The following is a 27655-nucleotide window of genomic DNA, read 5'->3' as shown; positions in this document are numbered from 1 at the left end:
TATCCAACACTCGTCATGCTGCCATTCTGCCTCTTCTGATGTTCCTCTTGGATTTTTCTCCCTCATCTTCTCCGTCTCTCAACCTTTAGGGCATTGCCCCTCTTTTTCTCTCTCTTCTTTTCTTCACTCAGAGTAGCCCTTTGTGTGTGTGGAATTCTATCATTTTTTCTTTCTTTCTCTGTACACATTGTGGCAATCTCATGGTTGGATTGTTTCCATTCAGATAGAATTATAGATGGGTAAAAGTAGTGTGTGTGTGTGTGTGTGTGTGTCTGTGTGTGTCTGTGTGTATGTGGTTATCTTGGCCAGGATTGGGATTCAAGGGATCAACACTTGTGTATGATAGATTATGATGGAATATACTTTATGTAGTAAGTTAATATGTGGTTGGCCTCTTACTACAAAAGGACTTTTATGTACAGGCTATGCTTGCTTTAGACTGTTTATTTGAATTAGTTGACCTTTGGCGCAGTGTGTATGTTTCTCCTCACTGATGCCCATTAAGCTGTTTGCTTTTATCTCCCTTCCAAATTGCCATTTTTGTCTTGGCCTGCACTCACCAGTTGCCTGCCTCACGAAAGGTCACAACATCATCCGCAACATTACCACAAATCCTGGCTAAACAAAAAATAAATAATAAATCTGATGACCTGTTACTGTGCCTGCCTGCTTGTCGTCACAACAACCACCAACCAATCCTAATGCAGGGGAGGCGTGGCTTGCTCTTACTGCGTGCCTGCTCTCAGCTCCTTGTGTATATTCTGAATGAAACAGCAAGTGAAGCATTTGCCTGCGTGCTGTGCTCTGCTCCGCTCACCGCTCTAACTGCGAGTGAAGGTAAATTTGACTTGAGGCTCGGCATAGTGGGAGTCACTCTGTGCCAAACCGGGAGTGCCTTTGGGAGAAGTGGGGGTTGTTTGCAGAGAGAGGAGGTCATTCAAGCAGTGCTTGATGGAGGGAGAGCAAGACAGGAGGAGGTAGACAGCTGTTTTCAGCCCTTCTGAATCTTTCATAAGGGAGATCCTCCAACATCAAGCTGCCTGGGTGGACTTAGAAAAAGAGCTGGTACTGAAGTGTGTGTTCGGCAGGCACCAACAGTTCACAGGGACATAGAGAAAAAGAAGCAGAGTGATAGAGCACTGGGTTGAGCGCTTTACGGACAGCAAGACCACAAGGGAAATAGTAGAGAAGCATTGTTGAGAAGAGGAATTCTTCTCTCCTGGAAGGAGTTGATGTGACCCTACTGTGGGTAAAGCTCCTATGAGAACCTCTGATGAACAGAAGACCAGCAGGAAAGCACGGTGCATTAGCCAAAGGAAAGAAAGAGGGAGAGGGCACGCCTGCCGGCTGGCTAATCCTTCAACCTGTAAAGAACAGGCAACACAAACAACAAAAGGGTATGTTTGAACATTTTTTTCTGGGTGAATGTTTGTGTGTGAGGTAGCCTCAATCTTTCCGCTACAACATTTCAACCCAGCGTAAACTTCTCTGTGGCAAGAGGAGGGCGAAAACAGCTGTACATGACCAGCTGATGTGACTGAATTGGGACGCAAAGGGAAGAATTTGAAAAAGTACAGAAAGACTCAACCCAGCCTGCAGGGATGTCATCCAACGAGCTGAGCGTTGAGATGGATTCCTGCATCCGGACATTCAAGGAGCACATGCACCTGGAGCTGGAGCCTCCGAAAATCCCAGGTGTGGTCGGAGGGAAGAGGGGCGCCACGTCCCCAAAACTGTCCCCAAGAAGCTCCCCGCGCCTCTTCCGCAAGCTGATGGTCAACAAGAGCATCCGCCAGAGGCGGCGCTTCACTGTAGCCCATACCTGGTAAGGCCTGTGGTGGTGGGGTCATTGAAAAAATAAAGGGGGAGCAGGGGGAAAGCAGGGTTCGAACATAAAGGAAAGGGAGTAAATGTGTAGGGCTTGAGGGATGGGACAGAGGATTAGAGTACAGAAAGATAAGATGGAGAGGGGAAGGGTGTGGATGAAAAATGGAAACTAGACATAATGGGATTGTATTGATGGACAGGGAGATTAAGAGAAATGGCAAATAACAGCAGGTCGAAAACAGGAAGGACAAGGGATGTGAGCTGAGACAGACTGATGAATCATGCACAATGAGAGGTAGAGGGTAAAGAGACAGTCAACAAGGGGGAGAAAGAGGTGTGGAGAGAAAAATATCTCCAGAGAAAGTGAGAAAATACAGAAAATGAGGTAGATGGTATGAAGTGTATCCCTGCCCTGTACCTGGGTGAAATGTGTGTGTGTGTATGTGTGTGCGTGCATGTGTATATGTGTGCGTGTGGATCAGTCCTTGTTTTGGATCACTGCAGTGATGTGGAGGGAGTGTTAGGTGCGTTATGCAACCTGGTGGTTCTTAACCTTTTTTGGTTCACAACCCCAATGAACCAACGGATGTCTACATAACACAACACAAGCTCAAAATGACAGAATAATAATATTATAATAATAATAATCACAATAGATTGCAAAATCACACATGTAATCTGCTTCCATTCACATTTAGTTTCATGAACATTAATGTTATTTCTCTTGGCACATTTCCTAGAAGAAGCCCAGAAGCTGCGAGTCTAACTTCCTCAATCTAACAAGATCAGAGCATCATGAAAATGATATATTTATTTCATATAAACCTCAGATTATTTGCCTCATTTTGCTCCCCATCCCCCACCCTCTCCCTGGGTCTACCTATTCATTTTGCAGCAGTTAGGCAAACAGTAGATGTGAAAGGAGGGCTTGCTATGTTATGCAATGTATGGATTAGAGGTGAGGGAAAAGAGCTGCTGTGATTTGACTACAAAGGCTCAAGGCGACTCTTGTCATAAAACATAAAAACAGCAGTTACAGTAAATCTGTTCAAATTAGGCAGCTGCAGTCAGAGGTGCTTTGTTTTCTTTATTGTATGAGGTTTGTGAAGGTTAAAAACCATCGTCTCCAAAAGAAGGAGAGAGCATATACCCCAAAACACATACTACACATCTCTGAAATGGGTTACATGTATACAAATTTGTGGAAACATGATGACTTCTCACTACTTGCATGGAGGGGAGAGGGAAAGGAGATAAAAAGATAAGAATCTGCTCCTGTATTTTGTGTCAACATGCAGGGTTGTTTATATGATGGAAACCAGATAATGTGTGTTTTCTTCTGTGCTGTGTTTGTCACGTTGTGCAGTCATAACTGTTAATGTGTCAGAGTATGTATATATTTTTTGATGCTATAGCCATATGTGTTTTTGGATGCATTTGTAAATGTAATGCATGTTGATTCTGTCTTTTCTCCTTGTATGTCTGGCTCTCTCCTCGCTCCACAGCAGCAGTCAGAACGGGGGATTCATGTCTGTTTATCTCTTCTCTCTGTCATTGTAGAGCCTATTTCAGACAGAGAGATTTTATGGGGGTTGGGTGGGTACAGGGGGGAAAACAAGGAAAATGGCTTCATTTAGAAAACATTAAAGATGTCAGTAGTGTCCTTTGCTTTGTTTGTTCTCGTAAGTCCTCAGTATATGGGCTCGATCCAGGGACACGACAACACCCGTGACAACCATAATAACCATTAACTGCTGGTCCAGCCCATTAGCAGCCACGTTTATGATAAAGTGTCCTTGAGCGAGACACTGAGGTTTATCTGCTCACTCACTGTAATGCTCTAAGAGTGACAGGTAAAATGCTTAAAATGGAAATGGGGGGATAGGAGCAGAATAGACACAGCGAGAAAGAAAAAATCCACAGTCAGGGATGGCAATCAGGACAGCCAGGATAAAGTTACTTGCCAAGTATAATGGCACTTGCCAACTAGTACTATGTGTTTTAAACTTATTTTCCATGCTTCTTTTTATCAGGCACACAGTACATCTTAGGTTATAAAAAGTTGAAGTAATAAGTAAGGATTACAAGATTAATCACTGCGCTCTGCTTTATCCCATCACATTAAAAACACTGTGTACTGCTTCAAAATAACATTATCCCTTTGCTTTTAAAAAAAAACCTTTCCTGGGAATCATTCATGGTATTACTGACCATGCACTCTTTCTGGCCTAAATGTCTTCCCACCTGTGCACCACCTTTCTCTATACACCCATTATTCTATCTCTTCTCTTCTTTTTTCTCTTTCTGTTCAACGCCTGGGCATTGTTCTCATGTAGTACTGCCTGGAGTTTTAAATGCCAATCTTGAATCCAAAACATGCCGCAAGTATTCCAAACTATTGTGTGATCAATTATAAATTCCATCCTTGCTAGCATTATTTGGCATTTCTGCTGTGGACTATTGCCTGCTGAACTCCTAACCTCAGACAATGAGTCTTGTGTTTGAGTTGTTCAGCTGTTGCCTTTTTCTCTTTCTTTCATTGTATGTATCTGTCTCTCTCACCCTCTCTTTGTCTGTCTCTGTGTGTCTTTCCTAAATTTCACTCTTTCTGCCTGCTTCTTTCTTTGTATGACTCACTCACTGTCTTGTCTTCTTTTTCTTGTGTTTTTCCATGTCTGTCTTTGTTTCTTTTGTAGGCATCCCTCTCTCTTTCTTTCTGTGTCTCTCTCCTCTGTCTTTCTCTCTTTTGCACTAAGCACCACGTGATGTTAAATGTTTGATGGCAGGCTTGGGTGTATGGCCGCTCTGTTTTCCACTTACACAAAAAGCGCATTAAGGAGAGATAGGGAGATTGGAGGGAAGTAAGAAACTGCCATGGGAATAGGAAGAGGGACATGGATGGAAGAAGACAGAAAAAAATCCCTCCTTCCTCAGCAAAAAGTTGGATGTTGAATAAATCTAAATACTGTATATGTACTGCATGTAACTGCTAAATATTACCTAGCACCTAAAGATAATCACACCTACATATCTGTGAAATGTAAAACATTTAGGCAGTTTGTTTTTATCTTCAGCGACAATAGAAACACTTGCTCACTTAGATTAGGTTGAACTTGGCCTCCTTCTGTTTGTTGACGTCCATCAGATGTGAGAGATATTAGTGAAGGCTAGAGGAACAGAACCGAGGTGGAGGGAAGGAAATGTACACGTATATATAAAAAGAGGGAGACCGATAAACAGACCTCATTTACCACAGAGGAGTCAGCCTCGGCAAAACAGAGGTTGCTCTACACAGAGGGTTATTTACCATAGATTACATGTCAACCTAAATATCCATCTCACCACACTATTCTGTCAAACACTCCATCTGCTATTGATTTGTTTCTTTACTACTTGCCTCTGTGATGCTCCCAAAATCATCTTTATATGGACGTCAGAGAAGGTTTGACGTGATTGTTCCTGCTGCAGCCAGTGTTTTACGCCAACTGCTCATTTGAGTAAGAGACAGAAGGAAAGATAAGAGCGATTTATCAATCATAAAAGTGAAATATATTATGATAACTTATTATAGATGTAGCCCCTCTGTAAAAAATACTAAGAGTGCCCTCATCTCTTTCTACTCTCATATTGTATGTGTGTGTGTGTGTGTGTGTGTGTGTGTGTGTGTGTGTGTGTGTGTGTGTTGGAGTATCCTAATTAGCATTACTTCTGCCTAATTAAGAACATTGGGGCAGACAGGTGTGAAGACAGAAGACACACAAACAACACATTGCTTAAGAGATCATTTTTGTATTGTATTGCATTCAATCATCATTGATTAAAAGTGTCTAAAACGAGAAAGCTCTCTGTGACATGGCCTGAGAGCGTGTTGCAGAGGTGTTAACTTTGAGCTTAACAAACTTTTCAAAGTGGCAGCAAAGACACTAAATTCAGGAGCCACCTTTTAAAGGAACTCTGAACATTGTATTTTATGTGTCTGTATTTTTTCTGACACGTGTGTGTGTGTGTGTGTGTGTGTGTGTGTGTGTGTGTGTGTGTGTGTGTGTGTGTGTGTGTGTGTGTGTGTGTGTGTGTGTGTGTGTGTGTGTGTGTGTGTGTGTGTGTGTATGCCTTAGTTTGACCGCTTTTTCCTTCTTGTTTGTGGCCGCATATTTACTTCCGGATTCAACATTTTCAAAATAAGAGCATTAGCGTCAAAAAATAACTTAACTAGAAAAACAATATTTGGGTCATTTACATCTATTGTCCCACACCAGGGGACACAGAATGGGAGGGGTGAAATGTATTTAAGCCCGGTAGTGTTTGTTAATTGATATACTCTTGATGAAGGTCGGAGTGACTGAAACGTTAGTTTTGGTAAATAGAAGTTGATGTTATCCTCCAACAGAGATGGGGACTCGAGTCTGAGGCTCGGACTTGAGTCGCACAAACAGCTGACTTCAGACTTGACTTGCGACTCAACCCAAGACTTCAGACTTGACTAGGACTCGAGCTTCGAGACCCGTTTTCATGCAATTATTGTAAATAAATCTAAATTTATTCATGTATTTCTATTTTCTTTTAATGGTGCATATACGTTGGGGAAACGTATGACGAGCTGCATGTCCGCTGCCCTTTGCCATAATGTGCAACGTAACCACGCCCCCTATGCAAAATGAGGGCCAAAAATCTGAAACTGAAAAACAGAAATTGAAGCCGTAAAAAAAATATGTTTTGAATCTGAAAACATGAAATGTGGAACTGAAAACAAATATAAAAGTGAAAAATGAAAATGAATAATTTATTCAAAATAATTCCAGAATTTAATCTAAATTTTATTCAAACTGAAAGAAAAATTGGTACTCTTATTTTTAGTTTGAATACATGGTTTTATTTTTCAAGTTTTAGACCAAAACTTAAATTTTCAATTTCAAGCTTTAGTTTTTCAACAATATATATTTTTTTCAAATTAACAAAACATTTGGCCCCGATTTAGCTCCATACGGGACTTGACTTGAACTTGCCCCTCAAAGACTTGAGACTTGACTTGGACTCGAGCTCAAAGACTTGAGACTCGACTTGGACTTCCAAAAAATGACTTGTGAACATCTCTGTCTTCCAACGCACCTGCACAGAAGAATTTTTGGATGTGCGAGTTGTTTCTTCAAAAAAGGGTTTGTAACGTTTAAAAAAAATTCTTTGAAAATTTAGCCATGCCATTTGTAAACTGTTTTCGGTGGTGGCAGGATAAGTTCAGCAAAAGAAAACGTGGTGCCCTGATACAGGAAAATGAGGAAGGCAGAGTCAAAGACTTCCAAGATTCTAAATAAGAGTTTGCTCTCATGAATCTTGTTATCCTGTATTCTCTTGGGACACCTCAGGGCACTGTGTTATAACAGAGAAACAAAGGAGAGGCTCTGTGTTGAATTAACTCAAGACTGTTTACTGAACTTGTTTGATGTATAGCTAGCTACCAACTGCTGTGTTAACCTTTTAGCACACACAGAGGAACAGGCTGTAATCTACTAGCTTATTAGATAATGTTAGCCCTGCTCTCACTTTAAGTCAGCTATTCCTCATATTTATTTTTTATTTAAAAAGAAAAACAGGCAATTAACTAAGTGAGTAGAAAATAGGTGGGTTGTGACAGGAACAGATTTGTAATGGTAACATTTTAGATAATCTAGCAAATGATAGAAGCCAGCCGGTTAATTTACTTGGTCAATGACCAAGTTCAATTCGAAGGCATCATAGGGACTGGACTCTCTGTCTGTCTGAATCTGGCACAGCTTTGTAACATCACCTGCATTTGTCCTGCCCCCAAAGTTCTGATTGGCTCAGTTGTTTCTCCAAACAAAAAACAGCCATTCACAAGAGCAGCAGCAGTCCTTTTATAGTCACTGATACATTTGGTGATGTGAAGGTGAAGGTGGATCACTTGTGTTCGGGTTCAATCGCCGTGGTAACTTATGCTCAACGCCTAACCTGGTCGGGAGCAGGTTAAGTTGGAGATCAGAGATCAACCGGTATAAAAGCACCGCCCACTGACCAATCAATACTCGACTGATAACGGCGTCACCGTTCTTAGAAGATCAGCTGGAGCTCGGTGGAGAGAGAGAGAGGTGCGCTCATAAAAGTTAAAACATTTAGAGACCGACAACCCCGTTAACATTCCCTGATGGGTATCTTTATGAAAGATAGATTTTCAGCGGACGGAATTACTTATAGACTATTTGTTGGCTTCTTTAGCCGTGTGTTGCCAATGCGCACATCGGTTTAAATTATGTTTTTATGTTGTTTTTTTATTTTCTCTCACAATCGCGTACCACTGCTGGGGTTGCAACTGAAATAAAAACCTAAAGCAACGACAGTTTATGGAAAGCAAAAGTGTAATTATGGTCAGATCTTGTGCCTGACTGATGGGGAAGTGACCAGTTTAGTCTAATGTGTTGTAGTGGGTGTACTGTATTGTATATTGGCCAGAATCTGCCTTTGGGGGAGGAGGGGGGCATATCATAGTGGGGGGTCTGGGTGTCCTCCCCCAGGGAAGTTTTAAGCGTCAACGACTTCATTTCCTGCATTCCGATACACTTTTATGCACACATGTATTTCACCAATTTATGGTGAAATACCTCCATTGAGCCAATGTGAAGAGTGAAGAATAAAGCACAGATGACAATTCAAAAATATATCAAACATATAATGGAAAGTATGTTGTTACGTGTCATTGTGCATTTTTAAGTGAGTATATGGAAATCCTGGAGCTTACTATCACGTAGACTACACCACTGGATATTGATAAGCTAAACGTTGTGATTTACGCATAACAGCGTCTGCTTTTTTTGCCAGCTTTCCTTCCTGCGTTTTGCCTGTAAAACCGTGTCTGTGTTCTTCATATTTATGTAGAATTATAGTTTGCTCTTCTTATGTAAAATATGCAGCTCTGGTAGATGTTTGCGATTGGTCGTGGTGCGCAAACAGCGCCTCTTTTATGTGAACGCGCGCCCCGCTGGATTGGGAAACCCTGGATTGATTGAACTAGTTGATAACCAGCGTCGTGATACAGCTTATGCGGGACCGCGGTTGTTAGGTTAGGTGAAACCGGATCACTGAAAGAAATCCAGGACATGTTGATCTTGATTCGTAGTACAGGCCTCAGGATGTGTGTGTGTGTGTGTGGGTGTGGGTGGTTATCTTGGCCAGGATTGGGATTCAAGGGATCAACACTTGTGACAAGTCATTGGTGACATGTTTCACGCCCTTCAGACATGACTTATTACATTCTCAGATGCTCATGTTGATTTCATAACTGCTCAATAATTACATTATTTGTCCTAGCTGTTCGTTTACATCTACATCCACTCTTAATAAAGTAACATAAGGGATTCATGAATTTCACATTAAGCAACTCGACTGCTTGAAAGCTCAAGGCTTATTGGAAAGTAAGCGCTTGCTCCCCTGGGATGTCTTGGTGGTTGCTTTAAGCTACTGTAAAGAACATACTGTACCATGTACTCACACTGCTGTCAGTTTGAATTTAACTGATGAGGTGTATCACTTGCCACTATTGCCCCTTCTGCACTTTGCTGTATATGGTCTATCAAAGCAGCAATGCAATCATTTTAAACCTAGAGTGTACTGGTCAAGATTAGGACTGCACAATAAATTGTTCTTTTAATGTCATCACAATATCAACTTGCACAATAAACGCATCAAGAAAGACACTCTGGGAGTTTTTTAGAAACTTTTTTAGTTAGTTGAAGGAAAATATCAGTAGAAAACTGCACTTTGAATTGTAACTATGATTCTTTTTTTTAATGGTGCCTTTTGTATTCAGTTCAATATTCAATTTGCTCAATAACATAATGTAAAATAATAATTACCTTTCAGTTTAGTAAGTAAGTAAGTTTTAGCAGTATACTAAAAGCAGCATGAAGTAGGGCTGGGCAATATGGAGAATTTCAAATGTCACAATATTTTTGACCTAATACTGTACCTCGATATTGATATTGCGATGATATTGGAGGGTTGACTATTGGTGCTTTCACAAAACATGTACACAGTGGGATTTGTAATAAATAATCATAACAAATGAGGATATAATGACTAAGTGGGTAAAGGCAAAAAATAGAATAGCTAGAACAATTTAAAAAGTTCAGAAAAATAAATCACTTTACTGTAATGCTGCCCTTAAAACCAGGAAATGCATTTTAATATCTGTTTATTTATCGCAAGTAATATTGTTATCATGGTGCTAAACAATGTTATCGTGTATAAAATATTTTCATCCTATCGTACAGCCCTAGTCATGATGAAGATATAAAATACTGTATTTTTCTGTTTGTTCACTTGTAAAGCCGAAAAAATAAGTAGATTGTTATGCAGTCATCTTGCAGCTACTAAAATGTTAGTATTAAAGAAAGACAATGCTCTAATCCAAATTAATGTCCATGACCTACTGTTCCACTTTTTTTCATATTCATTATTCTTTTTCATATTCATTATTCAAAATGTTTGAACCAGGTGTGGTGAAAAGACACATCAAAATACACATCGTCACACATCAAAACCATGAGAGCAAGAGAAGATAAGAGACTGCAATAAAAAGATGAATAAACACAGGGATGGTAATCGCAGTGTATGATGATAAAGTCACTTTTAAGTTAAGGTTGATAATGATGCAGCAGCAATTTGCAATCGAACAGAGGATTTGTCCTTTTACCCTCCATAAAAGATCTCAGGATTTCTTAAGCAAAACTCTGAACTCTGAACTGAATATTTTATTTATCAACAGAAACAAGATTATTATGGTGATCAGTACATTTATGCAAAATTAGGCTTACTGGCTACAAAAACAATGAAAAAACACATTGCACTGGTGTTGATTCTCAGTGGGATCAGCAGTACTGTAGCAACCTTTTTTCATTACAGGGAGTCATTTGATTCATTGTTAATCACAATGTTAAATATCATGTAATGGAGCTTTAAGGTTCCTATATTGTACAGATACACTTGTATGACTCCAATGCAATTTCAACTCATTATCAGGCTCATTTCAGTTTGTCAAATCATAGGCAGATGTAAAACGGTGATTAGTGTATATGTATTGAAATCACTTGACTATGACTCACTATGACTCATGATTTGTGTGCCATCGTTGTGCTGCAGGCACTTGTCCTTGGGTCTCTCAAAAAACGTGTGGCCTTTCGCACTAGCATTCAAGAAACATCGGAAAATCCATTTGTCTTCATAATATTCCATCCCTTTCCTCCTCTTCCTCCTCCTCCTCCTCCTCTTCCTTCCCCCCATATCTCCTGCTATCTAGCCTCGATGATAATGTGCAATTTGTAATGAAATTTGGGATGCTGCAGAAGCCATGTCTCTCTTATTGAGAACTGACATTCTCCCGCATTTGTGTGTTTTATAATCCAAATATATGCTGCTGCATTGGAAAATGGCTGGGGGGTGCTGGCCTTTTCTTTTTGTCAGCTTTAGTTTCTTTTCTTACTCTGGTTAGGGCACTAGTTATTTAGGCTATAATTGATTTCTCTTTCATAGAAACACATACCATTCCTTGTTAGATCGAGGGGAGAGAAACAGAGAGAAGCAGCAGGGGAGAGTGAGACACAAAGAACGAGAGCAATTAGTTGCCGTTTCAGTTCGGAGTTAGAGGATGGGGTTAAATATGTGCTGTGTGAAAGGACCATGAATCTATTCATACTATGCTTCTTAGGGCAGCTACAACTGTGAATTTTGTCATTAACATATCACTCGCTATGTGAGTGAGCAGCGTGTCTGTATTTGTGACATTCATATATTTCTTTCTCTGCTTACATACCTTAATCCTTCAGGGACTACAGCTGTGTCATTAACCTATTACGCATGACGCTGTGTGTTTTTGCAGTGTGTGTGTGTGTGTGTGTGTGTGTGTGTGTGTGTGTGTGTGTGTGCGCGTGTGTGTGTGTGTGTGTGTGCGCGTGTGCGTGTGCGTGTGAGTCTGCGTCTTTGTGTGTGTATGAGAAGTACCAGCTGTATAATTTTTTTTCAGCCCATTCAGAAGAGCACAAGCATTCGTTAATAACAAGAGCTCTAATTTGCCATACCATTTGTAAGAGCTGAAGTAAACAGAACGCAACAGTACATTTCCTCTCTGCCTTTTCCCCTTCTGTCTGCTCTAATAAAGTAGTAGTGATTATTCTCCACTTGATTGCTGTCTGTCACACTGACTGAAAGGAACTGTGGCTTTTTCAGCTGGCAACAATGTGCAGCGATGGAGAAGCAGGGCCGAGCTGCATTGTGCTCTATCTTATCAAATGAGCGCAGACTTGCTCTATTGGAAACTTGAAGTTGCTGTGGCTGAAGTTATTCAGAATTTGTTTCGGCTGAGCATGAATTAACAAATATAGAACATTTGTCATCATATAGACTTGGTGACCCCTTAAACAGCTTTTTGTCAACCTGGTGAAACAGATTAAAACGATTTTCATCCTGGAACACACGGCACAAGCACTGAGAAGCTTGAAATATGTCCTATTTAAATTAATGATGACTACGGAAAAGGATTAGGGCCACATGTGAAAAATGTATGTGAGTTCTGAGTTAAAAAAAAAAGTCAGAATTTTGAGAAAAAATGTCAGAATTCTGACTTTAATCTGAGAATAAAGTCAAAATTCTGACTTTTTTTTAAGTAAATTGTTTTTTAAAATTAAGAATTCTGACTAATCGCAGAATTCTGACTTTATTCTCAGAATTCTAAGATTAAAGTCATAATTCTGACTGTATTCTCAGGATTCTGGAGTAAAGTCAGAATTCTGACTTTTTTTTAAAGTTTTTTAAACTCAACATTTTTTCACATGTGGCCCTAATCCTCTTCCATACTGACAGAGAAATACACTCAAGGCAACTCAAAGTGCTTTACATAAGGTGAAGATAAAAAAAGATAAAATAGGATAAAATACAAATTATAATATTCTCAATGTACAGCTTTTTAGAGCCACCAGTATATTATTCTTCAGAACTGCTTGTAGGATGGCAGAATAGCTCAGCTATCTTTGTCTTTATCTATGTGAACAACCTAGTGAAGCACTATGAATGTCTTTCGGGAGAGACTGTCTGGAAATGTGTGTTGTACTAACCCCCCCTATCTCCCCCCTCTCTGTGCCCAATGTGGCTATTCAGATCAGGTGTAAACACTTCTGACGTGTTCGGACAGCATGTCATATGAACTAGTTCTGCATAACCTGACCCTGAGGTACACCTACCTAAAACTGATGCAGTCCAACAGCCTAGCTACATCTGTTGATTCAATTTTATGTCGATTTTGGCATCTGTAGATTGTGCTGCTGTTGAGTTGTATTGTGTTATACCGAACGATGTTTGTGATAATTATTTTCCCCCGTATTAAGGCTGAAATATTACATTTCAGGTGATTGGGTTGTTTAGTCTTCTTATTTTTATCTAAGAATCTTTTGGTGAATATGCTATTAAACAGCTTCTTCTTCACTTGCATTTGCATTACCAAAAGTCTAAATGTGTACTTTTTTATTAGGGTGTTCATATTGTGCTTTTTGGCTTTTCCCCTTTCCTTTATTGTGTTATATATCTTTTTGTGCACATTATAGGTTTACAAAGTGAAAAAGCCCAAAGTCCACCCCAAAGGCACTTACCATCTTCCAGAGAAAACACTGTTCACAAACTGCTCCAAACAGCTCTATTGTAGTCCAGCCTTTACTTCCGTGAAGAACGTGCGTCACTTTGTAACACACATTATAATGCTCGCCTAGCTGCTTGCGTGGCACTCCCTCATACTCTGCAACTGACAAGCTAGCAGTACTTACTGCGCATGTTCGACTCCCAACAAAGATGGTACAGAAGTGAGATGTCTCACTCTGTAGCTAAAACAGAGCGCTCAACACACAGGGTGAAAAGAGGAGCTGCAGCAATGTGCAGTACAACAAATATATGGTGTTTTCTTAAAGTTAAACCACATAAACCTATTCTGGTACAACTTCTAAATACAATTATGAACCTGAAAATGAGCATAATATGAGCACTTTAAACAAAACAGCATCCCACGTGTCTGTGGCAACCAGTTAGCTGGACTGTTTGTTAATACAAAAGCTATTACATGAAGCCTCAGAGTTCCAGCTATGTGCAAACGAGTCTGTGTTTACTCAACGGCTAAAAAACATATAGCTTGAGGCATGAGCAGAATATGGATATTCTTAAGAATCCCTCTTAGAAATATCAATATTGTTTGAAAATCTGAAGATGAAAGATGTCACAGTAAAAGACATGGAAATATTTTGTATCCAAGGGAAATTATAGCACAAAGCTGTGGCTCCTAAACAAAGGGCTGTAGCAGACTAAAACATCCCCATTTTATCTCACTTTTCCAATGACAACAGTCTTTACACTGTAAAACTCTAAATCATATTGTAATTACATGTGCAATCATCCGGTTTAATTACTTGAATTGCCCATAACACGGATAACAATGGGATCTGAACAGAGAATAATTGTTCATCAAACCCACAGGGAATCAGTGTCTGTTGACTGTCTGGCTCCAAGGTGCCCATTATGAATCACAATCTTCAGGTACAATAAGATTTACTGCGCTGCCGTCTGATAAACAAGACTTTGGCAACACATTCACACATTGTCACATTTTAATCGTCATCGCTGTTGCTGTCATCTTTACCTACCTGTTGTTTCTCCTATCATCACTGCTTGTTCCATCAGTGTTCTATGCAAACACCAGTGCAGAGTGAGTGTAGGAATTTGCGTAGACATTTTAGCTTCAGAATCTGTGACTTAGTGAATGTGTGTGTGTGTGTGTGTGTGTGTGTGTGTGTGTGTGTGTGTGTGTGTGTGTGTGTGTGTGTGTACCTGTCTCCTTGACTCTTTGTCACCACAGGTGTATGGGGAAACCACCACCCACACACTTTCTGATATGCAGTGTATGTGTGTGTGTGTGTGAGAGAGAGAGAGAGAGTGCATGCACTGATGTGAATACAATTGGACTTGTGGAGAAGCTGAATGGTTTAGTGTTAGTTTGTGCTCAGGGATAAAAGGATTTGTGTGCATTGTGTTTGTGTTTGAGAGAGACACACACAGTAAACCAGGGAGATTAGAGGAAATGGTGAGATTATTTTTTACCAAGTTCCAAGTATTTACTCACTTTATTAAGATCGCCTGTATAATTCAATGCAATAGTTCTGTGAAACCTTGCAGTGTTTTGTTGAGACTGTGTGAGAAAAGTATTCACGGCAATGGAAACTAGTTAGGGATGGCGTTGTTGTATTAAGAGGTTTGGTGCTGTAAGGTGTTTTCTACAGTATGTTTACATACATTAGCGCAACAATGATTCTACCATAGATATATCTATGGATTCTACCACCAGCAGTTAGTATCAGTTGAACATTCTGTTGCTAGTAGCAATGACTATTGACAGTTCTATAGCAGTTTAACTGGCAGTGTTACATCCAGTGTCGTCAGATCTGTTACCAAGCAAATAATGCCAGACATCTTTTATATGCTCCTAAAATGCCCTTTTTGGACCATTCTGTCACTGCCCGATGTGAGTCGAGTGCAGATGTGAGTCGCGCATGCGTCACTTTGCGACAAGTAGCCTACAAGATGCTAACGGCTTTTTGAGCTAACGCACAGTCTATGAGCTAACGTTAGCAATCAAACAATCATAGATAGCTAAAACGTTTTTGAAATGACTGCTGCTGCTGGCTACAAGTTAGCAATCAAACACAATAAAGGCTGTCACTTAATGGCGTTTTGAGCTAACGTTAGCAATCAAACAGTCATAGATAGCCAAAACGTTTTTGAAATGACTGCTAGCTAAAAGTTAATCAAACACAACAAAGGCTGTCACTTGAATGGCATTTTGAGCTAACGTTAGCAACCAAACAGTCATAGATAGCTACAACGTTTTTGAAATGATTACCATCTTCTGTTATTGTATGTAAAGAGAAACGTTTATTATTTTATAGATTTCACAAATTTCAGTATGACACGTTATGCCGTAAACAGTTTAAATCTGAGCATGCACGACTCACATCTGCACTCGACTCACATCGGGCAGTGACACATTCTACTACTCTTTTATTATAGCGGTTTAGCGATTGCTTACATGTATTTGTGATTCAGTAGAATTTAGTATTTTTCTGCGATCAGTTTACAGCTTAACAAACTAGTAAAGTGGTTACTTTACTAGCTGTTTGAGTATTTTAGCCTACTCTTTTTACTTTTAGGCCTAGGCTATAGTTTGGACTGTTAAATAGATTAATTTCAGTGTACAGAGACTTATTGTCATTCTTTCACTGGTGATACTTGTTTTCCTTGTTTCAAATTAGTTTGATATTGTTTTCTGATTTGTAATCCTGCTTTTTAAAACTGCTTTCAGAGATACTAAAACAAAGGGCAAGTTCTCTCTTTAAACTTTCTTATTAGTGTTTCTCTGTAATGTAATGATAAAATATTTAATTTAATTGTATAAATATACTTTATACAGTCTACTGTACCTACCTACACACATATAATAGTGATAGCAGAAACAAATATTAGAATCTGTTCACATAGATTAATTAATAAGTTAAATAAAATACAGGCTGATGTGTTTCTCTAGAAAAGTACAATACACTTCTGCAGCATTGAGTACTCTGTTCTTTTGTGCAAGTTTCTCAGTCATTCTTAGTTCCCATATGCCTTCAGCCTGCGTATGCCACCTGTGGGATAAGGTGCATCCTTTTACTCACCTTGCTTTATGCTAACTTGGTTTACAACTGTTAGAATTCAGTTTTGTTGACGAGCACAAACAGGGCACAGTAAGGGATTTTGGATAGCTTAGTGGCTGTCTGCCCATTCGCCTGTGTGCCTCATCTGCAGGGGTCTGTGTGTGTGTGTGTGTGTGTGTGTGTGTGTGTGTGTGTGTGTGTGTGATCTTTCTATATCGCCTATATACAGTAAGTTATGTTTTTCTTAGTTTGTTAATGAGCGATAGTCTGAAACTTTGGGGTCAAGCTATGCTGACACTCAGTTGTTCCTGACTGCTCCTTTTTCTGCATGTAATGATGCATAATGGAAACCTGAGGGTCACAGACTGCCATGTTTATCCATGCTGGGATGTTGGCAGTGAAATATTGGCGCCATAATCACATCCAAACGTCACCCTCTCTATTTCCTGTCATCATGTGCAGATAGTTGCTCTCAGTGAGTGGGTACCCATGGGTGTGTTAATGTTGTCAGATCACCCGTGGCTACTCTCAACTTTCAGTGTCCCACTTCACAGCATCCTAGGCTTTGTGTCCCTACGGGCTGATTCATGTTTTAGTCAGGGATAAAGGCTGTGAAATTTTGCCGCCTCTGAATGTAATTAAGAGCCTTATGTGTCTTCTCGCAGCCTTCATAGGCTTCTGAGATATGTTGCGCTGTTACTGAGAATAATTCTAAAACAGGGGTTTACCACATGAGACAAGCTGACGATATTTTAGTCAAATTTTCAATCACACAATAGTATTTCAAACTGTTATAGGCCTTTGAAACGGTTAAAACGAATATGAAGAAACACCATTTAACCCAGGTCTGCTCTCTCTAAGCTTTGTAACTGGTACTATTCGGTCTTTCTTTCATGCTGTTTTTTCCACCTGCCTTCTCTCCTCTTTCTCTCTCTCCATCATGTTTGTCCCATGATTAAGACTCAGTTTGCCTTCAGTCCATTTCTGTTCATTATCCCTGCTCTCCAGCAGCGTTTGTTTAGTTAGCGTCACATTGATTTATGCACACACAAACTGTGAGAGGCCTTTTCATAAACTCGTCTGACTTCCTTAATGACCATGGCGGTGCCCTACATTCAGAATGTGAGTGGCTAGGTATTTTGTATTCTACCCAATGCTGCTGGCACTCTTTACAGTAGATAGCCACTATTGACCCTTATAGATTTTCTTGCTGCATATAGTAAAAGAATAAAGCAAAGAACAACAAAGTGAGCAACCAAATATTTGTGTGCCGGCTAAGCTTACCCTCTATGGAAAAAGGGAAACATAACCTATTTTTTGTACGCACTGATGGAAATAATGTTTGTGTTTGTAGGATAATAAGGATGTTATTTTAGGTTATTTTAGGTTTAGTGAAGAAAACAGCATTTCACGAAGCATGTGATTCTATTTTCCTCTTTCGTTTCACAATGCAGGAACATCCCATCACCCTTTTGAAAGCAATTTCTCTCAGAGGTTCTTCCTAATTACAATAATAGCCGCAATGTGCTGCAAGATTTCCAATTAACGATTTGTCAGGGCTCTGCATACTGTATGTCAGATTGTTTTGGTGTTCCTCTGCCCCTATATGCCCAGAAAATAGACAGTTTATAATACAGTTTATATTCTTACACACATTCTGACACTTTAACTCTCAGATGGCTTAATCAACGCAGCCAATGCTACTACCACAACCATTATTTCTTAATACAAAACTGAACCATTGAGCCGCCTTATTCCCAGCCACCTATTAGGTAGTGAGACAAGTTATCTCTCACAGCGGTGCTGTGGACTAAGAGGACTTACTGAGTCCAGCTCAAGACGGCCTGGAAGGGGCCTTTCTGTCTACTGTAATACTTGATGGAAACATCATAACTCAGTGGCATGTGGGAGAGACTTCATATAGGAAAACATTCCAGGGGGGCGGTGGAAACACACACAGTGATACGCAGTCATACATGCACATAAACACACTCATATAGAGGTATACTGTACACAGAGACAAACAAAGATACACACCAACAACCTATAGATTGATGTTAGGTAGGTAAATATATAGATCTGTAAAATATATTTCAAAGTTAATGAGGAACACATTCCAGTGGAGCAGTGAAATGTTTTACACACACACACACACACACACACACACACACACACACACACACGCACACACACACACACACACACGCACACACACACACACACACACACACACACACACACACACACACACACACACACCCAACAAGTGGGGACCAGTTTTATTAAAAAAAACTAAAATTTAATAGAACATCTTCCTTAAAGCACCCATATTATGCTCATTTTCAGGTTCATAATTGTATTTTAAGGTTGTACCAGAATATGTTTACATGGTTTAATTTTCAAAAAACACCATATTTTTGTTGTACTGCACCGCTCTCTCTCACTGCTGCAGATCCTCTTTTCAGCTGGTCTCTGTTTTAGCTACAGAGTGAGACCTCTTTTCTTCTTCTTATTCTGTACTATCTTTGATTGCACTCGCACATGCCCAGTAGCTCAGATGTAGATCATGTCAGCTAGCTAGCTCCATAGACAGTAAAAGAAAGGCTGTTTCTACAACTTTGGTCAGTTACAAGGCAGGATTAGCTGGGAGATTTCTAAATGAGGGCGCACATGTAAGTAGTTCTTTTGTAGATTATGGTGAACTTGTGTGTGTTGTAGCAGTGCTTTGCTATTGAGAACGAGGTAGCATGCTAGCGTTAGCATTAGCGTTAGCATGCTAACGCTACGAGCTAATGGTTGCGGTTAGCCAGCTCGTTTCGGCTTGTGACATCACAAGCCGTGCCGATTTTGAACAGCTCACCCAGAGACTGAAGGCAGGACACATTCAGAAACTGTATCTCACTCAAAACAGCATGGAAGGATTTTTTTCAAAGTTTATATGTGTGTGGAAGTACCAGAGACACAAAAGAACACCCCAAATCCCAGAAAAAGTTTTTTTTTTCATAATATGGGCACTTTAAGGTCTTTATAGACAATAAAAATGCAAAAAATGCATATTTTTCTGGGGGGCTCAGTGTCATTCTGTGCAGTCCAATGGTTGACCCTCTTTTCCGTTATGTGCATTAATTGATCATTAAACAGAATATATTTCACATAGCATTTGCATGTAATACACATAAGCATCAGATATACGTATTACTTAAAAGTCAATTTTCCAAGCATGTCCTAATGCATTTGAGTTGCTTTACTGATTTATATCATTACAGATTGTCATTGTGTTTGCACTCAAAGGGCAACCTTTTGGTTTATTGGCTGGATTTTTTTTTAAACACTTGTAACAGCAGTGTCTTTTTATATCCTTGCACATCCATGCTGGAGTGTGTTTCAGAGGGGACATGTGTCATAGTGTAGCAACTAACAGGGATTCTTTTCATTCTATACAGTCCAAGTGTGGACATCTTTTCGGTAATGTTCATCAACGTTAAACTAATGGTTGCACTTTTATTTAAACCTCATTTAACTATAATTTAAGGCACCTCTCACAGAGAGTCTGAGAACTGTGTAACATGATTTGCTAATCTGTGGAATGGATGTAATTTTTCACTTTTTGTGCACAGAGTAAATACAATAGAAAACAGTAATTAAGTAACAAAGTAACATTTTCAGTGTATTTTAGAAAGATACTTTTTTTAAAGTGACAATGAGGTCCTCATTGGTTCTTTGTGTATTTTCTGCTGCACTGGAGCCTGGCCATGCTTTAAGGTTGAATCTAAATATTCTCTTTAGGACCATTTGCATGACTCTCTTCTTGCTTTCTTTGGGTCCCCATTAGCTCATTGAGTCTTCCAGGAGCCCTCCTGCTTTTTTTGTTTCCACTCTCATATGTAACCTTTCAGATTATTCCAGGAGGCACCGAGCTCTGAGCCAATGAGCCTGGCATTTGAAGGTCAATTGTACAGAACAATAGAGGAGCCATGAACCGCCAGACTACAGGGTAGAGGATGACATCCACACACAGGAAACACATTAACTTGTGTGTTTCAGTAATGCATGGAATCAAACACCAATTTGAAAACAAAGAAAGCTCCCTGTCCTTATTGTTTAGTTTTAAACTCCTTTTTGTAGATCTTTTAATTTTTATTTTGGTTGGCCTAATGTTCTTCAGCCTTAGACAGATATTATAGGAAACAAACTAATCCAGTTTGTAATGGCCAGCAAGTTGATGAAAAGACTTGTTATACTCTCAACCGTTGCAGCTTGACTGTGACCAGCGATAAGACAGCGATTTAGAAATAATAATTGTTATGGAGACAAACAACAAGTATTGGTAAGGCCTCACTTAGGGCTGGGGGTAAACGATTATTTATTAAACGATTAATCGGGCGATTATTTTATCGATTAGTCGACTAATCTAACGACTAATTGGACGATTAATATAACGATTATTTTTCTGTTGCTCGATTAATAAAAACCATAATGTATCTCAAATAAATACCAAAAAAATCTTAAAAGTATACTTTATTAAACTTTGGTGATGCTAGGCTAACCAACGCATCTTAGCTCTCTGTGCAGTTTCTTCGTGCTAGGTTAGTAGCTAATGTTCACGTTAGCTAACGTTAGCTACTATAGATAGCTGTGTTCTGCAGCCGTAAGCTAGCTACCATTCAAGCCAACATTAGATGATAACTAACGTTAGCTAAACACAGCTGTCTAGGCGCCAGTAGCTAGCTAACGTTAACGTTAGCTACTAACCTAGCACGAACAAACTGCACGGAGAGCTAAGATAGTTAGCTAGCACCACCGAAGTGCGCAGAGCTCAAGCTACACAACACACTACACAAACATGAAATTAATTTAGCCAACGTTATTTCTTAGTTGTTATTGTCTCCTTCATGAGTGACAATGGGGTGCCTCAGTTTCAGATGCTCCCACATTGCTGTTGTGCTGGTGTGGTATGCCAACTCCATTTGGCAAAGAGCGCAAATAACGACACCTTTACGTTTGGAACTAAATTTTAAGTATTCCCATACCTTCGATAATTTAGGGCAAGCTGTTTTTTTTAGGACTTTTTCTTTTATTGGGGCTTTTTGCATGGCATTCTGCAATGTTTTGGTCTCCCACGTGTGTGTGGCGAGCTGTGGCGAAGCGTCGACGCAAAAATATGAAGTTTTTAATTTTGACGTCGATGCGTCGACATCATCGACGCGTCGCTACAGGCCTAGCCTCACTAAACCTTTGAAATGTCTAAGTGAACACTCTGTAGAAGAACATATTTTTTGTCCTTTGCAAATGAAGCAAAAAGCAGCTGGAGCGACAGAAAAGTTCTGTTCTAAAGGCAAAAATCCAACAATATGTATGTATAGAATTTACTCAACAAACAAAATGTTGACAAAATAACATCAGTCTTTCATCTTTAACCGTGTGTATGTAAGCCTATTTTGTTACAGTGCAAAACAGAATACACAAGCTTTGTGATGTGTATATTGTCAGACACCATGGGAAGCCCTCAAAATCCCTAAATCTGTCGCTCAGTGTCGTCTCAAGGTTGGCGACAAAATAGCAAAACAACAGCTCAATAGATTAGGGAGAGAAGGAGCGTTGTGGCTTTTTGTGTCACAAAGTACAGCATGTCACTCTTCCTTTTCTGTCACTTTTTGCCACATCGCTTCATTTTTTATCAGCGCCTCAGACTGTTCTGAAGTTTCTCGACTGAACTCATTGGCAGTGGAAAAGTTAGTCATACGAAAGTTGTGGCATGTCCTCCTCGATGCGTGGGTGTATGTGTACCCGTAACTCAAAGATGATAATGTCAAAAGCTGTCAGTTTTATTAATATTCTGCTTTGACTTCTATAATGGCCTCCTCTCCTCCAGTTACCGCTCAGACTTTAGATTGCACAGACCCCTGCTGCCACAATACTGATGAATAAATATATGCCCAATTGCCCATCACTGAATTACAGCACAACATTTTGGCTTCTTGAAATTGTCTGTTACTTTGAGAATTGATTTTACTGAATACTTTGAGTTAGCTGGATCTGGCTCCTAGCTGCATCTCAGAGCTTAACCTCTTGCAGCCTGTGTGAAGATCCTTACACTGAGTCCTCTTTGCCTTTCACGTCTTCAGCTAAAGACCAAAAGTGGTTGAGATGATACTGTTTGACTTTAGTTTTTGTGAGAGGTTGAGAACGACAACAACCTAAGTAAAATTTCAAAGGAAGAGTTGGGAAGTTCACTTTCTTGCAGAGAGATACATGAGCCGGCCACAAGTTTCGCGTGCGATACAAAATAAAAATAGCTGCGCTACGCTGCTATATGCCAGGCTTACGCTTGCGGTGTGTTTTGGCTGTTATGTTTGTACGTTCAATAAGGTAACAGCTAAAAGCCAGTTAGTTTAGCTTAGCATAAAGCCCAGGAAATGTGGGACACAGCTCTGTCCAAAGGTAACAAATTAAAGTCCATCTACTCGCATATTTTAAGCTCATAATTTTAACACATTACATCTGTCAAGACTCCAAGAAGCCCCTGTTAAACCATAAATTGTCATTTTTACACTTTGTTTTTTTGTATAAACAAACAAGATGGGGCACCCTGGTGGCTTTGAGTTAAGGTCCTGACTCTGAACCGCAGCGACACTGGTTCGAGTCTGGCCAGGGATCTTTGTTGTATTTCATTCCCATTCTCTCTTTGTCTCCTCATTTCCTGTCATGTCTCTACTGTCGCTATCTAAAAAATGGATTTAGAAAATCCCCTCCCCCTCCAAAAAGAAAAACCAAGATAGGAAACAAGGTAAGAAAGCGAAAAAGCGTATTGTCCAAAATGTTTTAGCCAAAACTATCCCTTTAAAACAACTTTTCGTCCCAGTTTAGAAATCCCTGTTTGTTATTCTTGTCTTTTATCATATTGGCATGGATAGTGATGTTTAATTGTTTAGGAAATACTTTGCAACAAGGCTGATTTTTTTTTTTTCACAAGCTGTTGTTAGAGTGTCCCTTTTAGCCTGTTTATCCTTACTGTATGTGATTATGCCCGTGTGTTTGTCTGCTTAGACAGTGATCCAAACTATTTGGGCGTGTGGCTGTGTGTTTACTCTGCCACAATTGACAGGGATAATTAAATCCTTTTTTTCTTCTTTTCCTCTTCTTTCTGTTTATTACTCAAGGCACTCCTCCTCCGCTCCTGCCTGTTCTTATTATGCAGTTTGCACATCGCTCCCTTTTCTTCTCACCCCAGTATTTTCTCGCGGTCGACTCCCTCCTTATTCCTCTGCTGTTCATGTGTCACATGCAGCAGAGGGGAGTCTGCGTTGTAGTCATCGCTAATTCAAAGGAAACATGGGCTTTTATTTTTCTCTCTGATGCATGATGCATCCATTATTCACACGTCCTCACAAAGATAATTCTAATTGCTGGCAAAAACACACATCATGGGCATGACGAAAAAACCCATACTGTACATATTGCTGTTATAAGGTGAAAATTTTATTCCTCAAAAAAATTAAAACTCAGCAAAGAAAATCAGCTGGTTGTTTTTTATCAGTCATGTATTTTTTTTACAGATAAAAATTAAAAACAACTTTATGGAACTTAAAAGGTGCCTCGATTCCTTCATTTTATGCAAACCATAAAAATCTCTTAAATTAGAGTTACTGTATAAGAGTTTTACCTGACAGCAGTGATGTGTCAAAGAAACAGATGCACAAATGCATAAAAGACCAGAAAGAATAAAAAACTAGAGAGATTAAATAAGGGGATTTAAGGGGAAAACTCTTGTCTCTTCATCCACTTGGCTCTGAGACTTCACCCAGACTAACATCAAGTTTATGAAATGGATTGGCACTCGCAAACACATTACCTGCTGCTACTTTGCAGTGGAGCTAAGAGGATATTTCATGTGATCTCCCTCTTTCTCACTTTATTTCCTCCCATTTCCGCCTCCGGCCCTCTCAGCAACAATGGGCTCATTTCAGTATACTGCTTTTCACTCCAATCCATCAGCGCACTACATTTGCTCAACCGGTTCATTGACTTCATGTCGTGCATGCTGCCTAATAACAGTTATCTTAATTGAAATCAATAGAGGGATATAGAATAGACGGTGGCCAGGAGGGACTGGGTAGTGGCGGCCTATGTATTTCCTGCTCCTCCACTCCTCTCTTCGTGCTTGTCTGTCTAACAGTGGTTGTTATGCCCCAAAGATGAATTCATCTCAGAAAAAGCACCAATAATTGTAATGTTGATAGATGAAGAAAGTTGTTTGTGATAAGACCTGTTTGTACTGGTTTTTCTCTGTGTTTCTGCTGTCTTTAGTAGTGTTCAGTAGAGACAGACATGAAAGATGGGAGGGAGGCGTGATGGCATGTGACAAAGGTTGCATGCCAGATTGGCGGGTACACAGTATGTGCCTGAGTCATCTAAGCTGCCACGACACCATCAAACCCCACGGTTAATAGCACTTGCTACAGCTCCAAGAGGAATTATTCCGATAATTCTGCAGGATAGATGCATTTTCTTATTACAGCCAATGTGACGTGCCCTTTCATTTAGTTAAGCAAATTACATCAATAGTCCATTTAACGGCTAACGGTTTTCACTACAAATGTTTTGCTGCTACCCTCTGTGAACATGAGAGGTGGACTGATTACTGGTTGACAGATAATTACAGGCTGCGTTATAGTATTTTCATGTTTCACAGTATGCATGCATGCATTGTATATGAATAACAGTGTACAGTTGAGTTGTGCGAAGAAGTATGAAAATGCAGTCCAAAACAATTAACCCAAAACCATCAGCCACAAAGCTGAACTACATTTTTAGTCAGTATGCAAAAGTAAAACATCAATTGTTTCACAGTCACAGATTTTAACCACCTAGAAGTGTATGTATTTGTAAAATGAATGGAAAAAACATTATACATTATGCACTTTATTGTGTTATTGGATGTTTAAATTCCAAATAATGTGTACTGGTACCAGACAAAGATTCTGTGGTCAGTCCCTAGTTTATGTTTAAACGTTTAGTGTCAATAGTGTTTAGTTTTTTGCTCTAGTCCTGAATCTGAACACCACTGAGAGACCATCTTGAGTGGTTAAAATTTAAAAATCTAAAATGTCACTTGTAAGGAGTGTCTGCTTGAACTCTGACCATACTCTCCATCCTTGTACATTTTTGTCTCTTTTAGCCCAGTAGTCGTTTCTCCTTGACTTTTTCTTCCATTATAGTAATTGTGGGGAATCTTGAACCACTTAAAGTGCCCATATTATGAAAAAAATCACTTTTCAAACAAAGTCATTTTGTGTCTCTGGTGCTTCCACACGCATACAAACTTTGAAAAAAAAAACATCCATACTGTTTTGAGTGAGATATCTCTCTGAATGTGTCCTGCCTTCAGTCTCCGGGTGAGCTGTTCAAAATCTGCACGGCTTTCTACGTAACTAGCCGAGATGAGGGGGCTAGGGGGCTAACTGTTAGCATGCTAGCGCTAGCATGCTAGCTCGTTCTCAATGGCAAAACACTGCTACAACACACACAAATTCACCCTAATCTACAAAATCAATTGTATAGAACTACTTACATGTCCCTGTTCTGCAGGTATTCCACGCAAAGTTGGAAGTGCACCCTCATTTAGAAGAAGTCTCCCAGCTAATCCTGCCTTGTACAGGCCGAAGTTGGAGAAACAGCTAGCAGCTCATGTAATCCTTACCTAGCTACTGCGCATGTGCGACTTACAACAAAGATGTTACAGAAGTTGAGAGGTCTCACTCTGTATTAGAGGGCTGCATTGGGATTGGGTCCCGCCGGTTTTAACTTTGCTGCGGGCGGGAGCGGGCGGTTAAAAAAAACACTGCGGGATCGGGATGTAGCCTGGAACCCCCCCACGCCAGCAGAAACCATAGATATACATATATACTAACTGAGTATATACTGTTTAGACCATCTATGAGGAGACACCAGCGTGTCTGAGCCTCCCAGGACGGGGGAGCTCCGAGCCAAGTATGAAGGTAAATATGGTGCAAAAAGGGAGAGCTTGTAGAATACAATGTGAGAACTTGCAGAACAAAAAATCTGAACTTGTATGTTAAAATTTGCACTTGTAAAAATTTTATTTGCACTTGTAAAAATTTTATTTGCACTTGTAAAAAAATTCACACACATGTGATCTGAATTTGAAGTCATACAAAGAAAAAAAACATGAGAGCTTGTAAAACAAATCTGAACTTGTAAGTTGAAATTTGCACTTGTAGAAAATGTTCTCACACCTGTATTCTGAATGTGAAGTTAAAGAAAAAATATTCACAAATGTGTAGATTGATATTTACATGGAGCTCTGAGCTAACAGAACGGGAAAAGCCTTCTTATATACAGTCTATGGGAAAATCAGGGTTTCTATCGCCAGATGAGGGACAACTCTGTCTGGCTTATTTATGTAGCATGGAAACTTGGTGGAATAGCATGCTAGCGTTAGCTAACTAGCAGCCAGCCCGCTTCTAAGTAAATACCTTTTAATTGTCTAAACATTTTTAACAGCCAAACTAAAACACTGGCGGTGAGCTCCACGGCCTGCAGCCGCAGATGGACCGTCATCAGTGGGTAACAGGTGCCAAGTTTCGCATCCCTGCCGAGAATTGCATCCACTAGGGAAAATAATGATTTTATAAGGCAAAGTACTGTTTAAAAACTATACAATAGTAAATCTCTTTGTCATGTTCATCAATAATGATTAGGATTTTAGAAGGTTTAGAGACATCAATGTTTTATCAGACTCTGTAGTAGCATTTCCTTGCTACCTAGATGCAATTTTCGGCAGCAATGAATTCTGCAGAAATTATTGTTTCTGCCCAAGCGGGTGCAATTCTTAGCAGGGATGCACAACATCAGCAAAGCAAGCTCTGGTCATGGCCGGGGGATGGGCCGCTGCTACCGGATGTGGGGCTCTCGGTGTCCCGCTGGAGCTTCGACTGCAGGTCGAGGTCGGCAGCGAAGCTTTCTGGCAAAAGCAGTGTTGCTACGCTGGTCGATCCCCACTGATGACAGTCCGTCTGCGGCTGCAGGCCGTGGAGCTCACCGCCAGTGTTTTAGTTTGACTGTTAAAAAGTGTTTAGATA

The 27655-nt window shown here is 39.9% G+C and overlaps 1 protein-coding gene across 2 annotated transcripts in view; it reads left to right on the top strand.

The window, feature by feature from the left end:
• pde4ba (phosphodiesterase 4B, cAMP-specific a) overlaps nucleotides 1-27655 on the top strand; it is a 211801-nt gene that overhangs the window by 64111 nt on the left and 120035 nt on the right. The window contains exon 1 of one of the 2 annotated variants that reach the window (XM_031284040.2): nucleotides 778-1825. The exons of the other annotated variant lie outside the window; for it this stretch is intronic. Coding sequence (XP_031139900.1) covers nucleotides 1602-1825 — 224 coding nt within the window. The 5' untranslated portion in view covers nucleotides 778-1601. Of the gene's footprint in view, nucleotides 1-777; nucleotides 1826-27655 lie in introns of those variants that run through there. 2 annotated transcript variants of the gene reach the window in all.

The sequence above is a fragment of the Sander lucioperca genome, chromosome 11 (assembly GCF_008315115.2).
Source record: "Sander lucioperca isolate FBNREF2018 chromosome 11, SLUC_FBN_1.2, whole genome shotgun sequence".
Classification (NCBI taxonomy): domain Eukaryota; kingdom Metazoa; phylum Chordata; class Actinopteri; order Perciformes; family Percidae; genus Sander; species Sander lucioperca.
The sequence above is the reverse complement of the archived record's forward strand: the minus strand, read 5'-3'. Positions and strand labels throughout refer to the sequence as shown.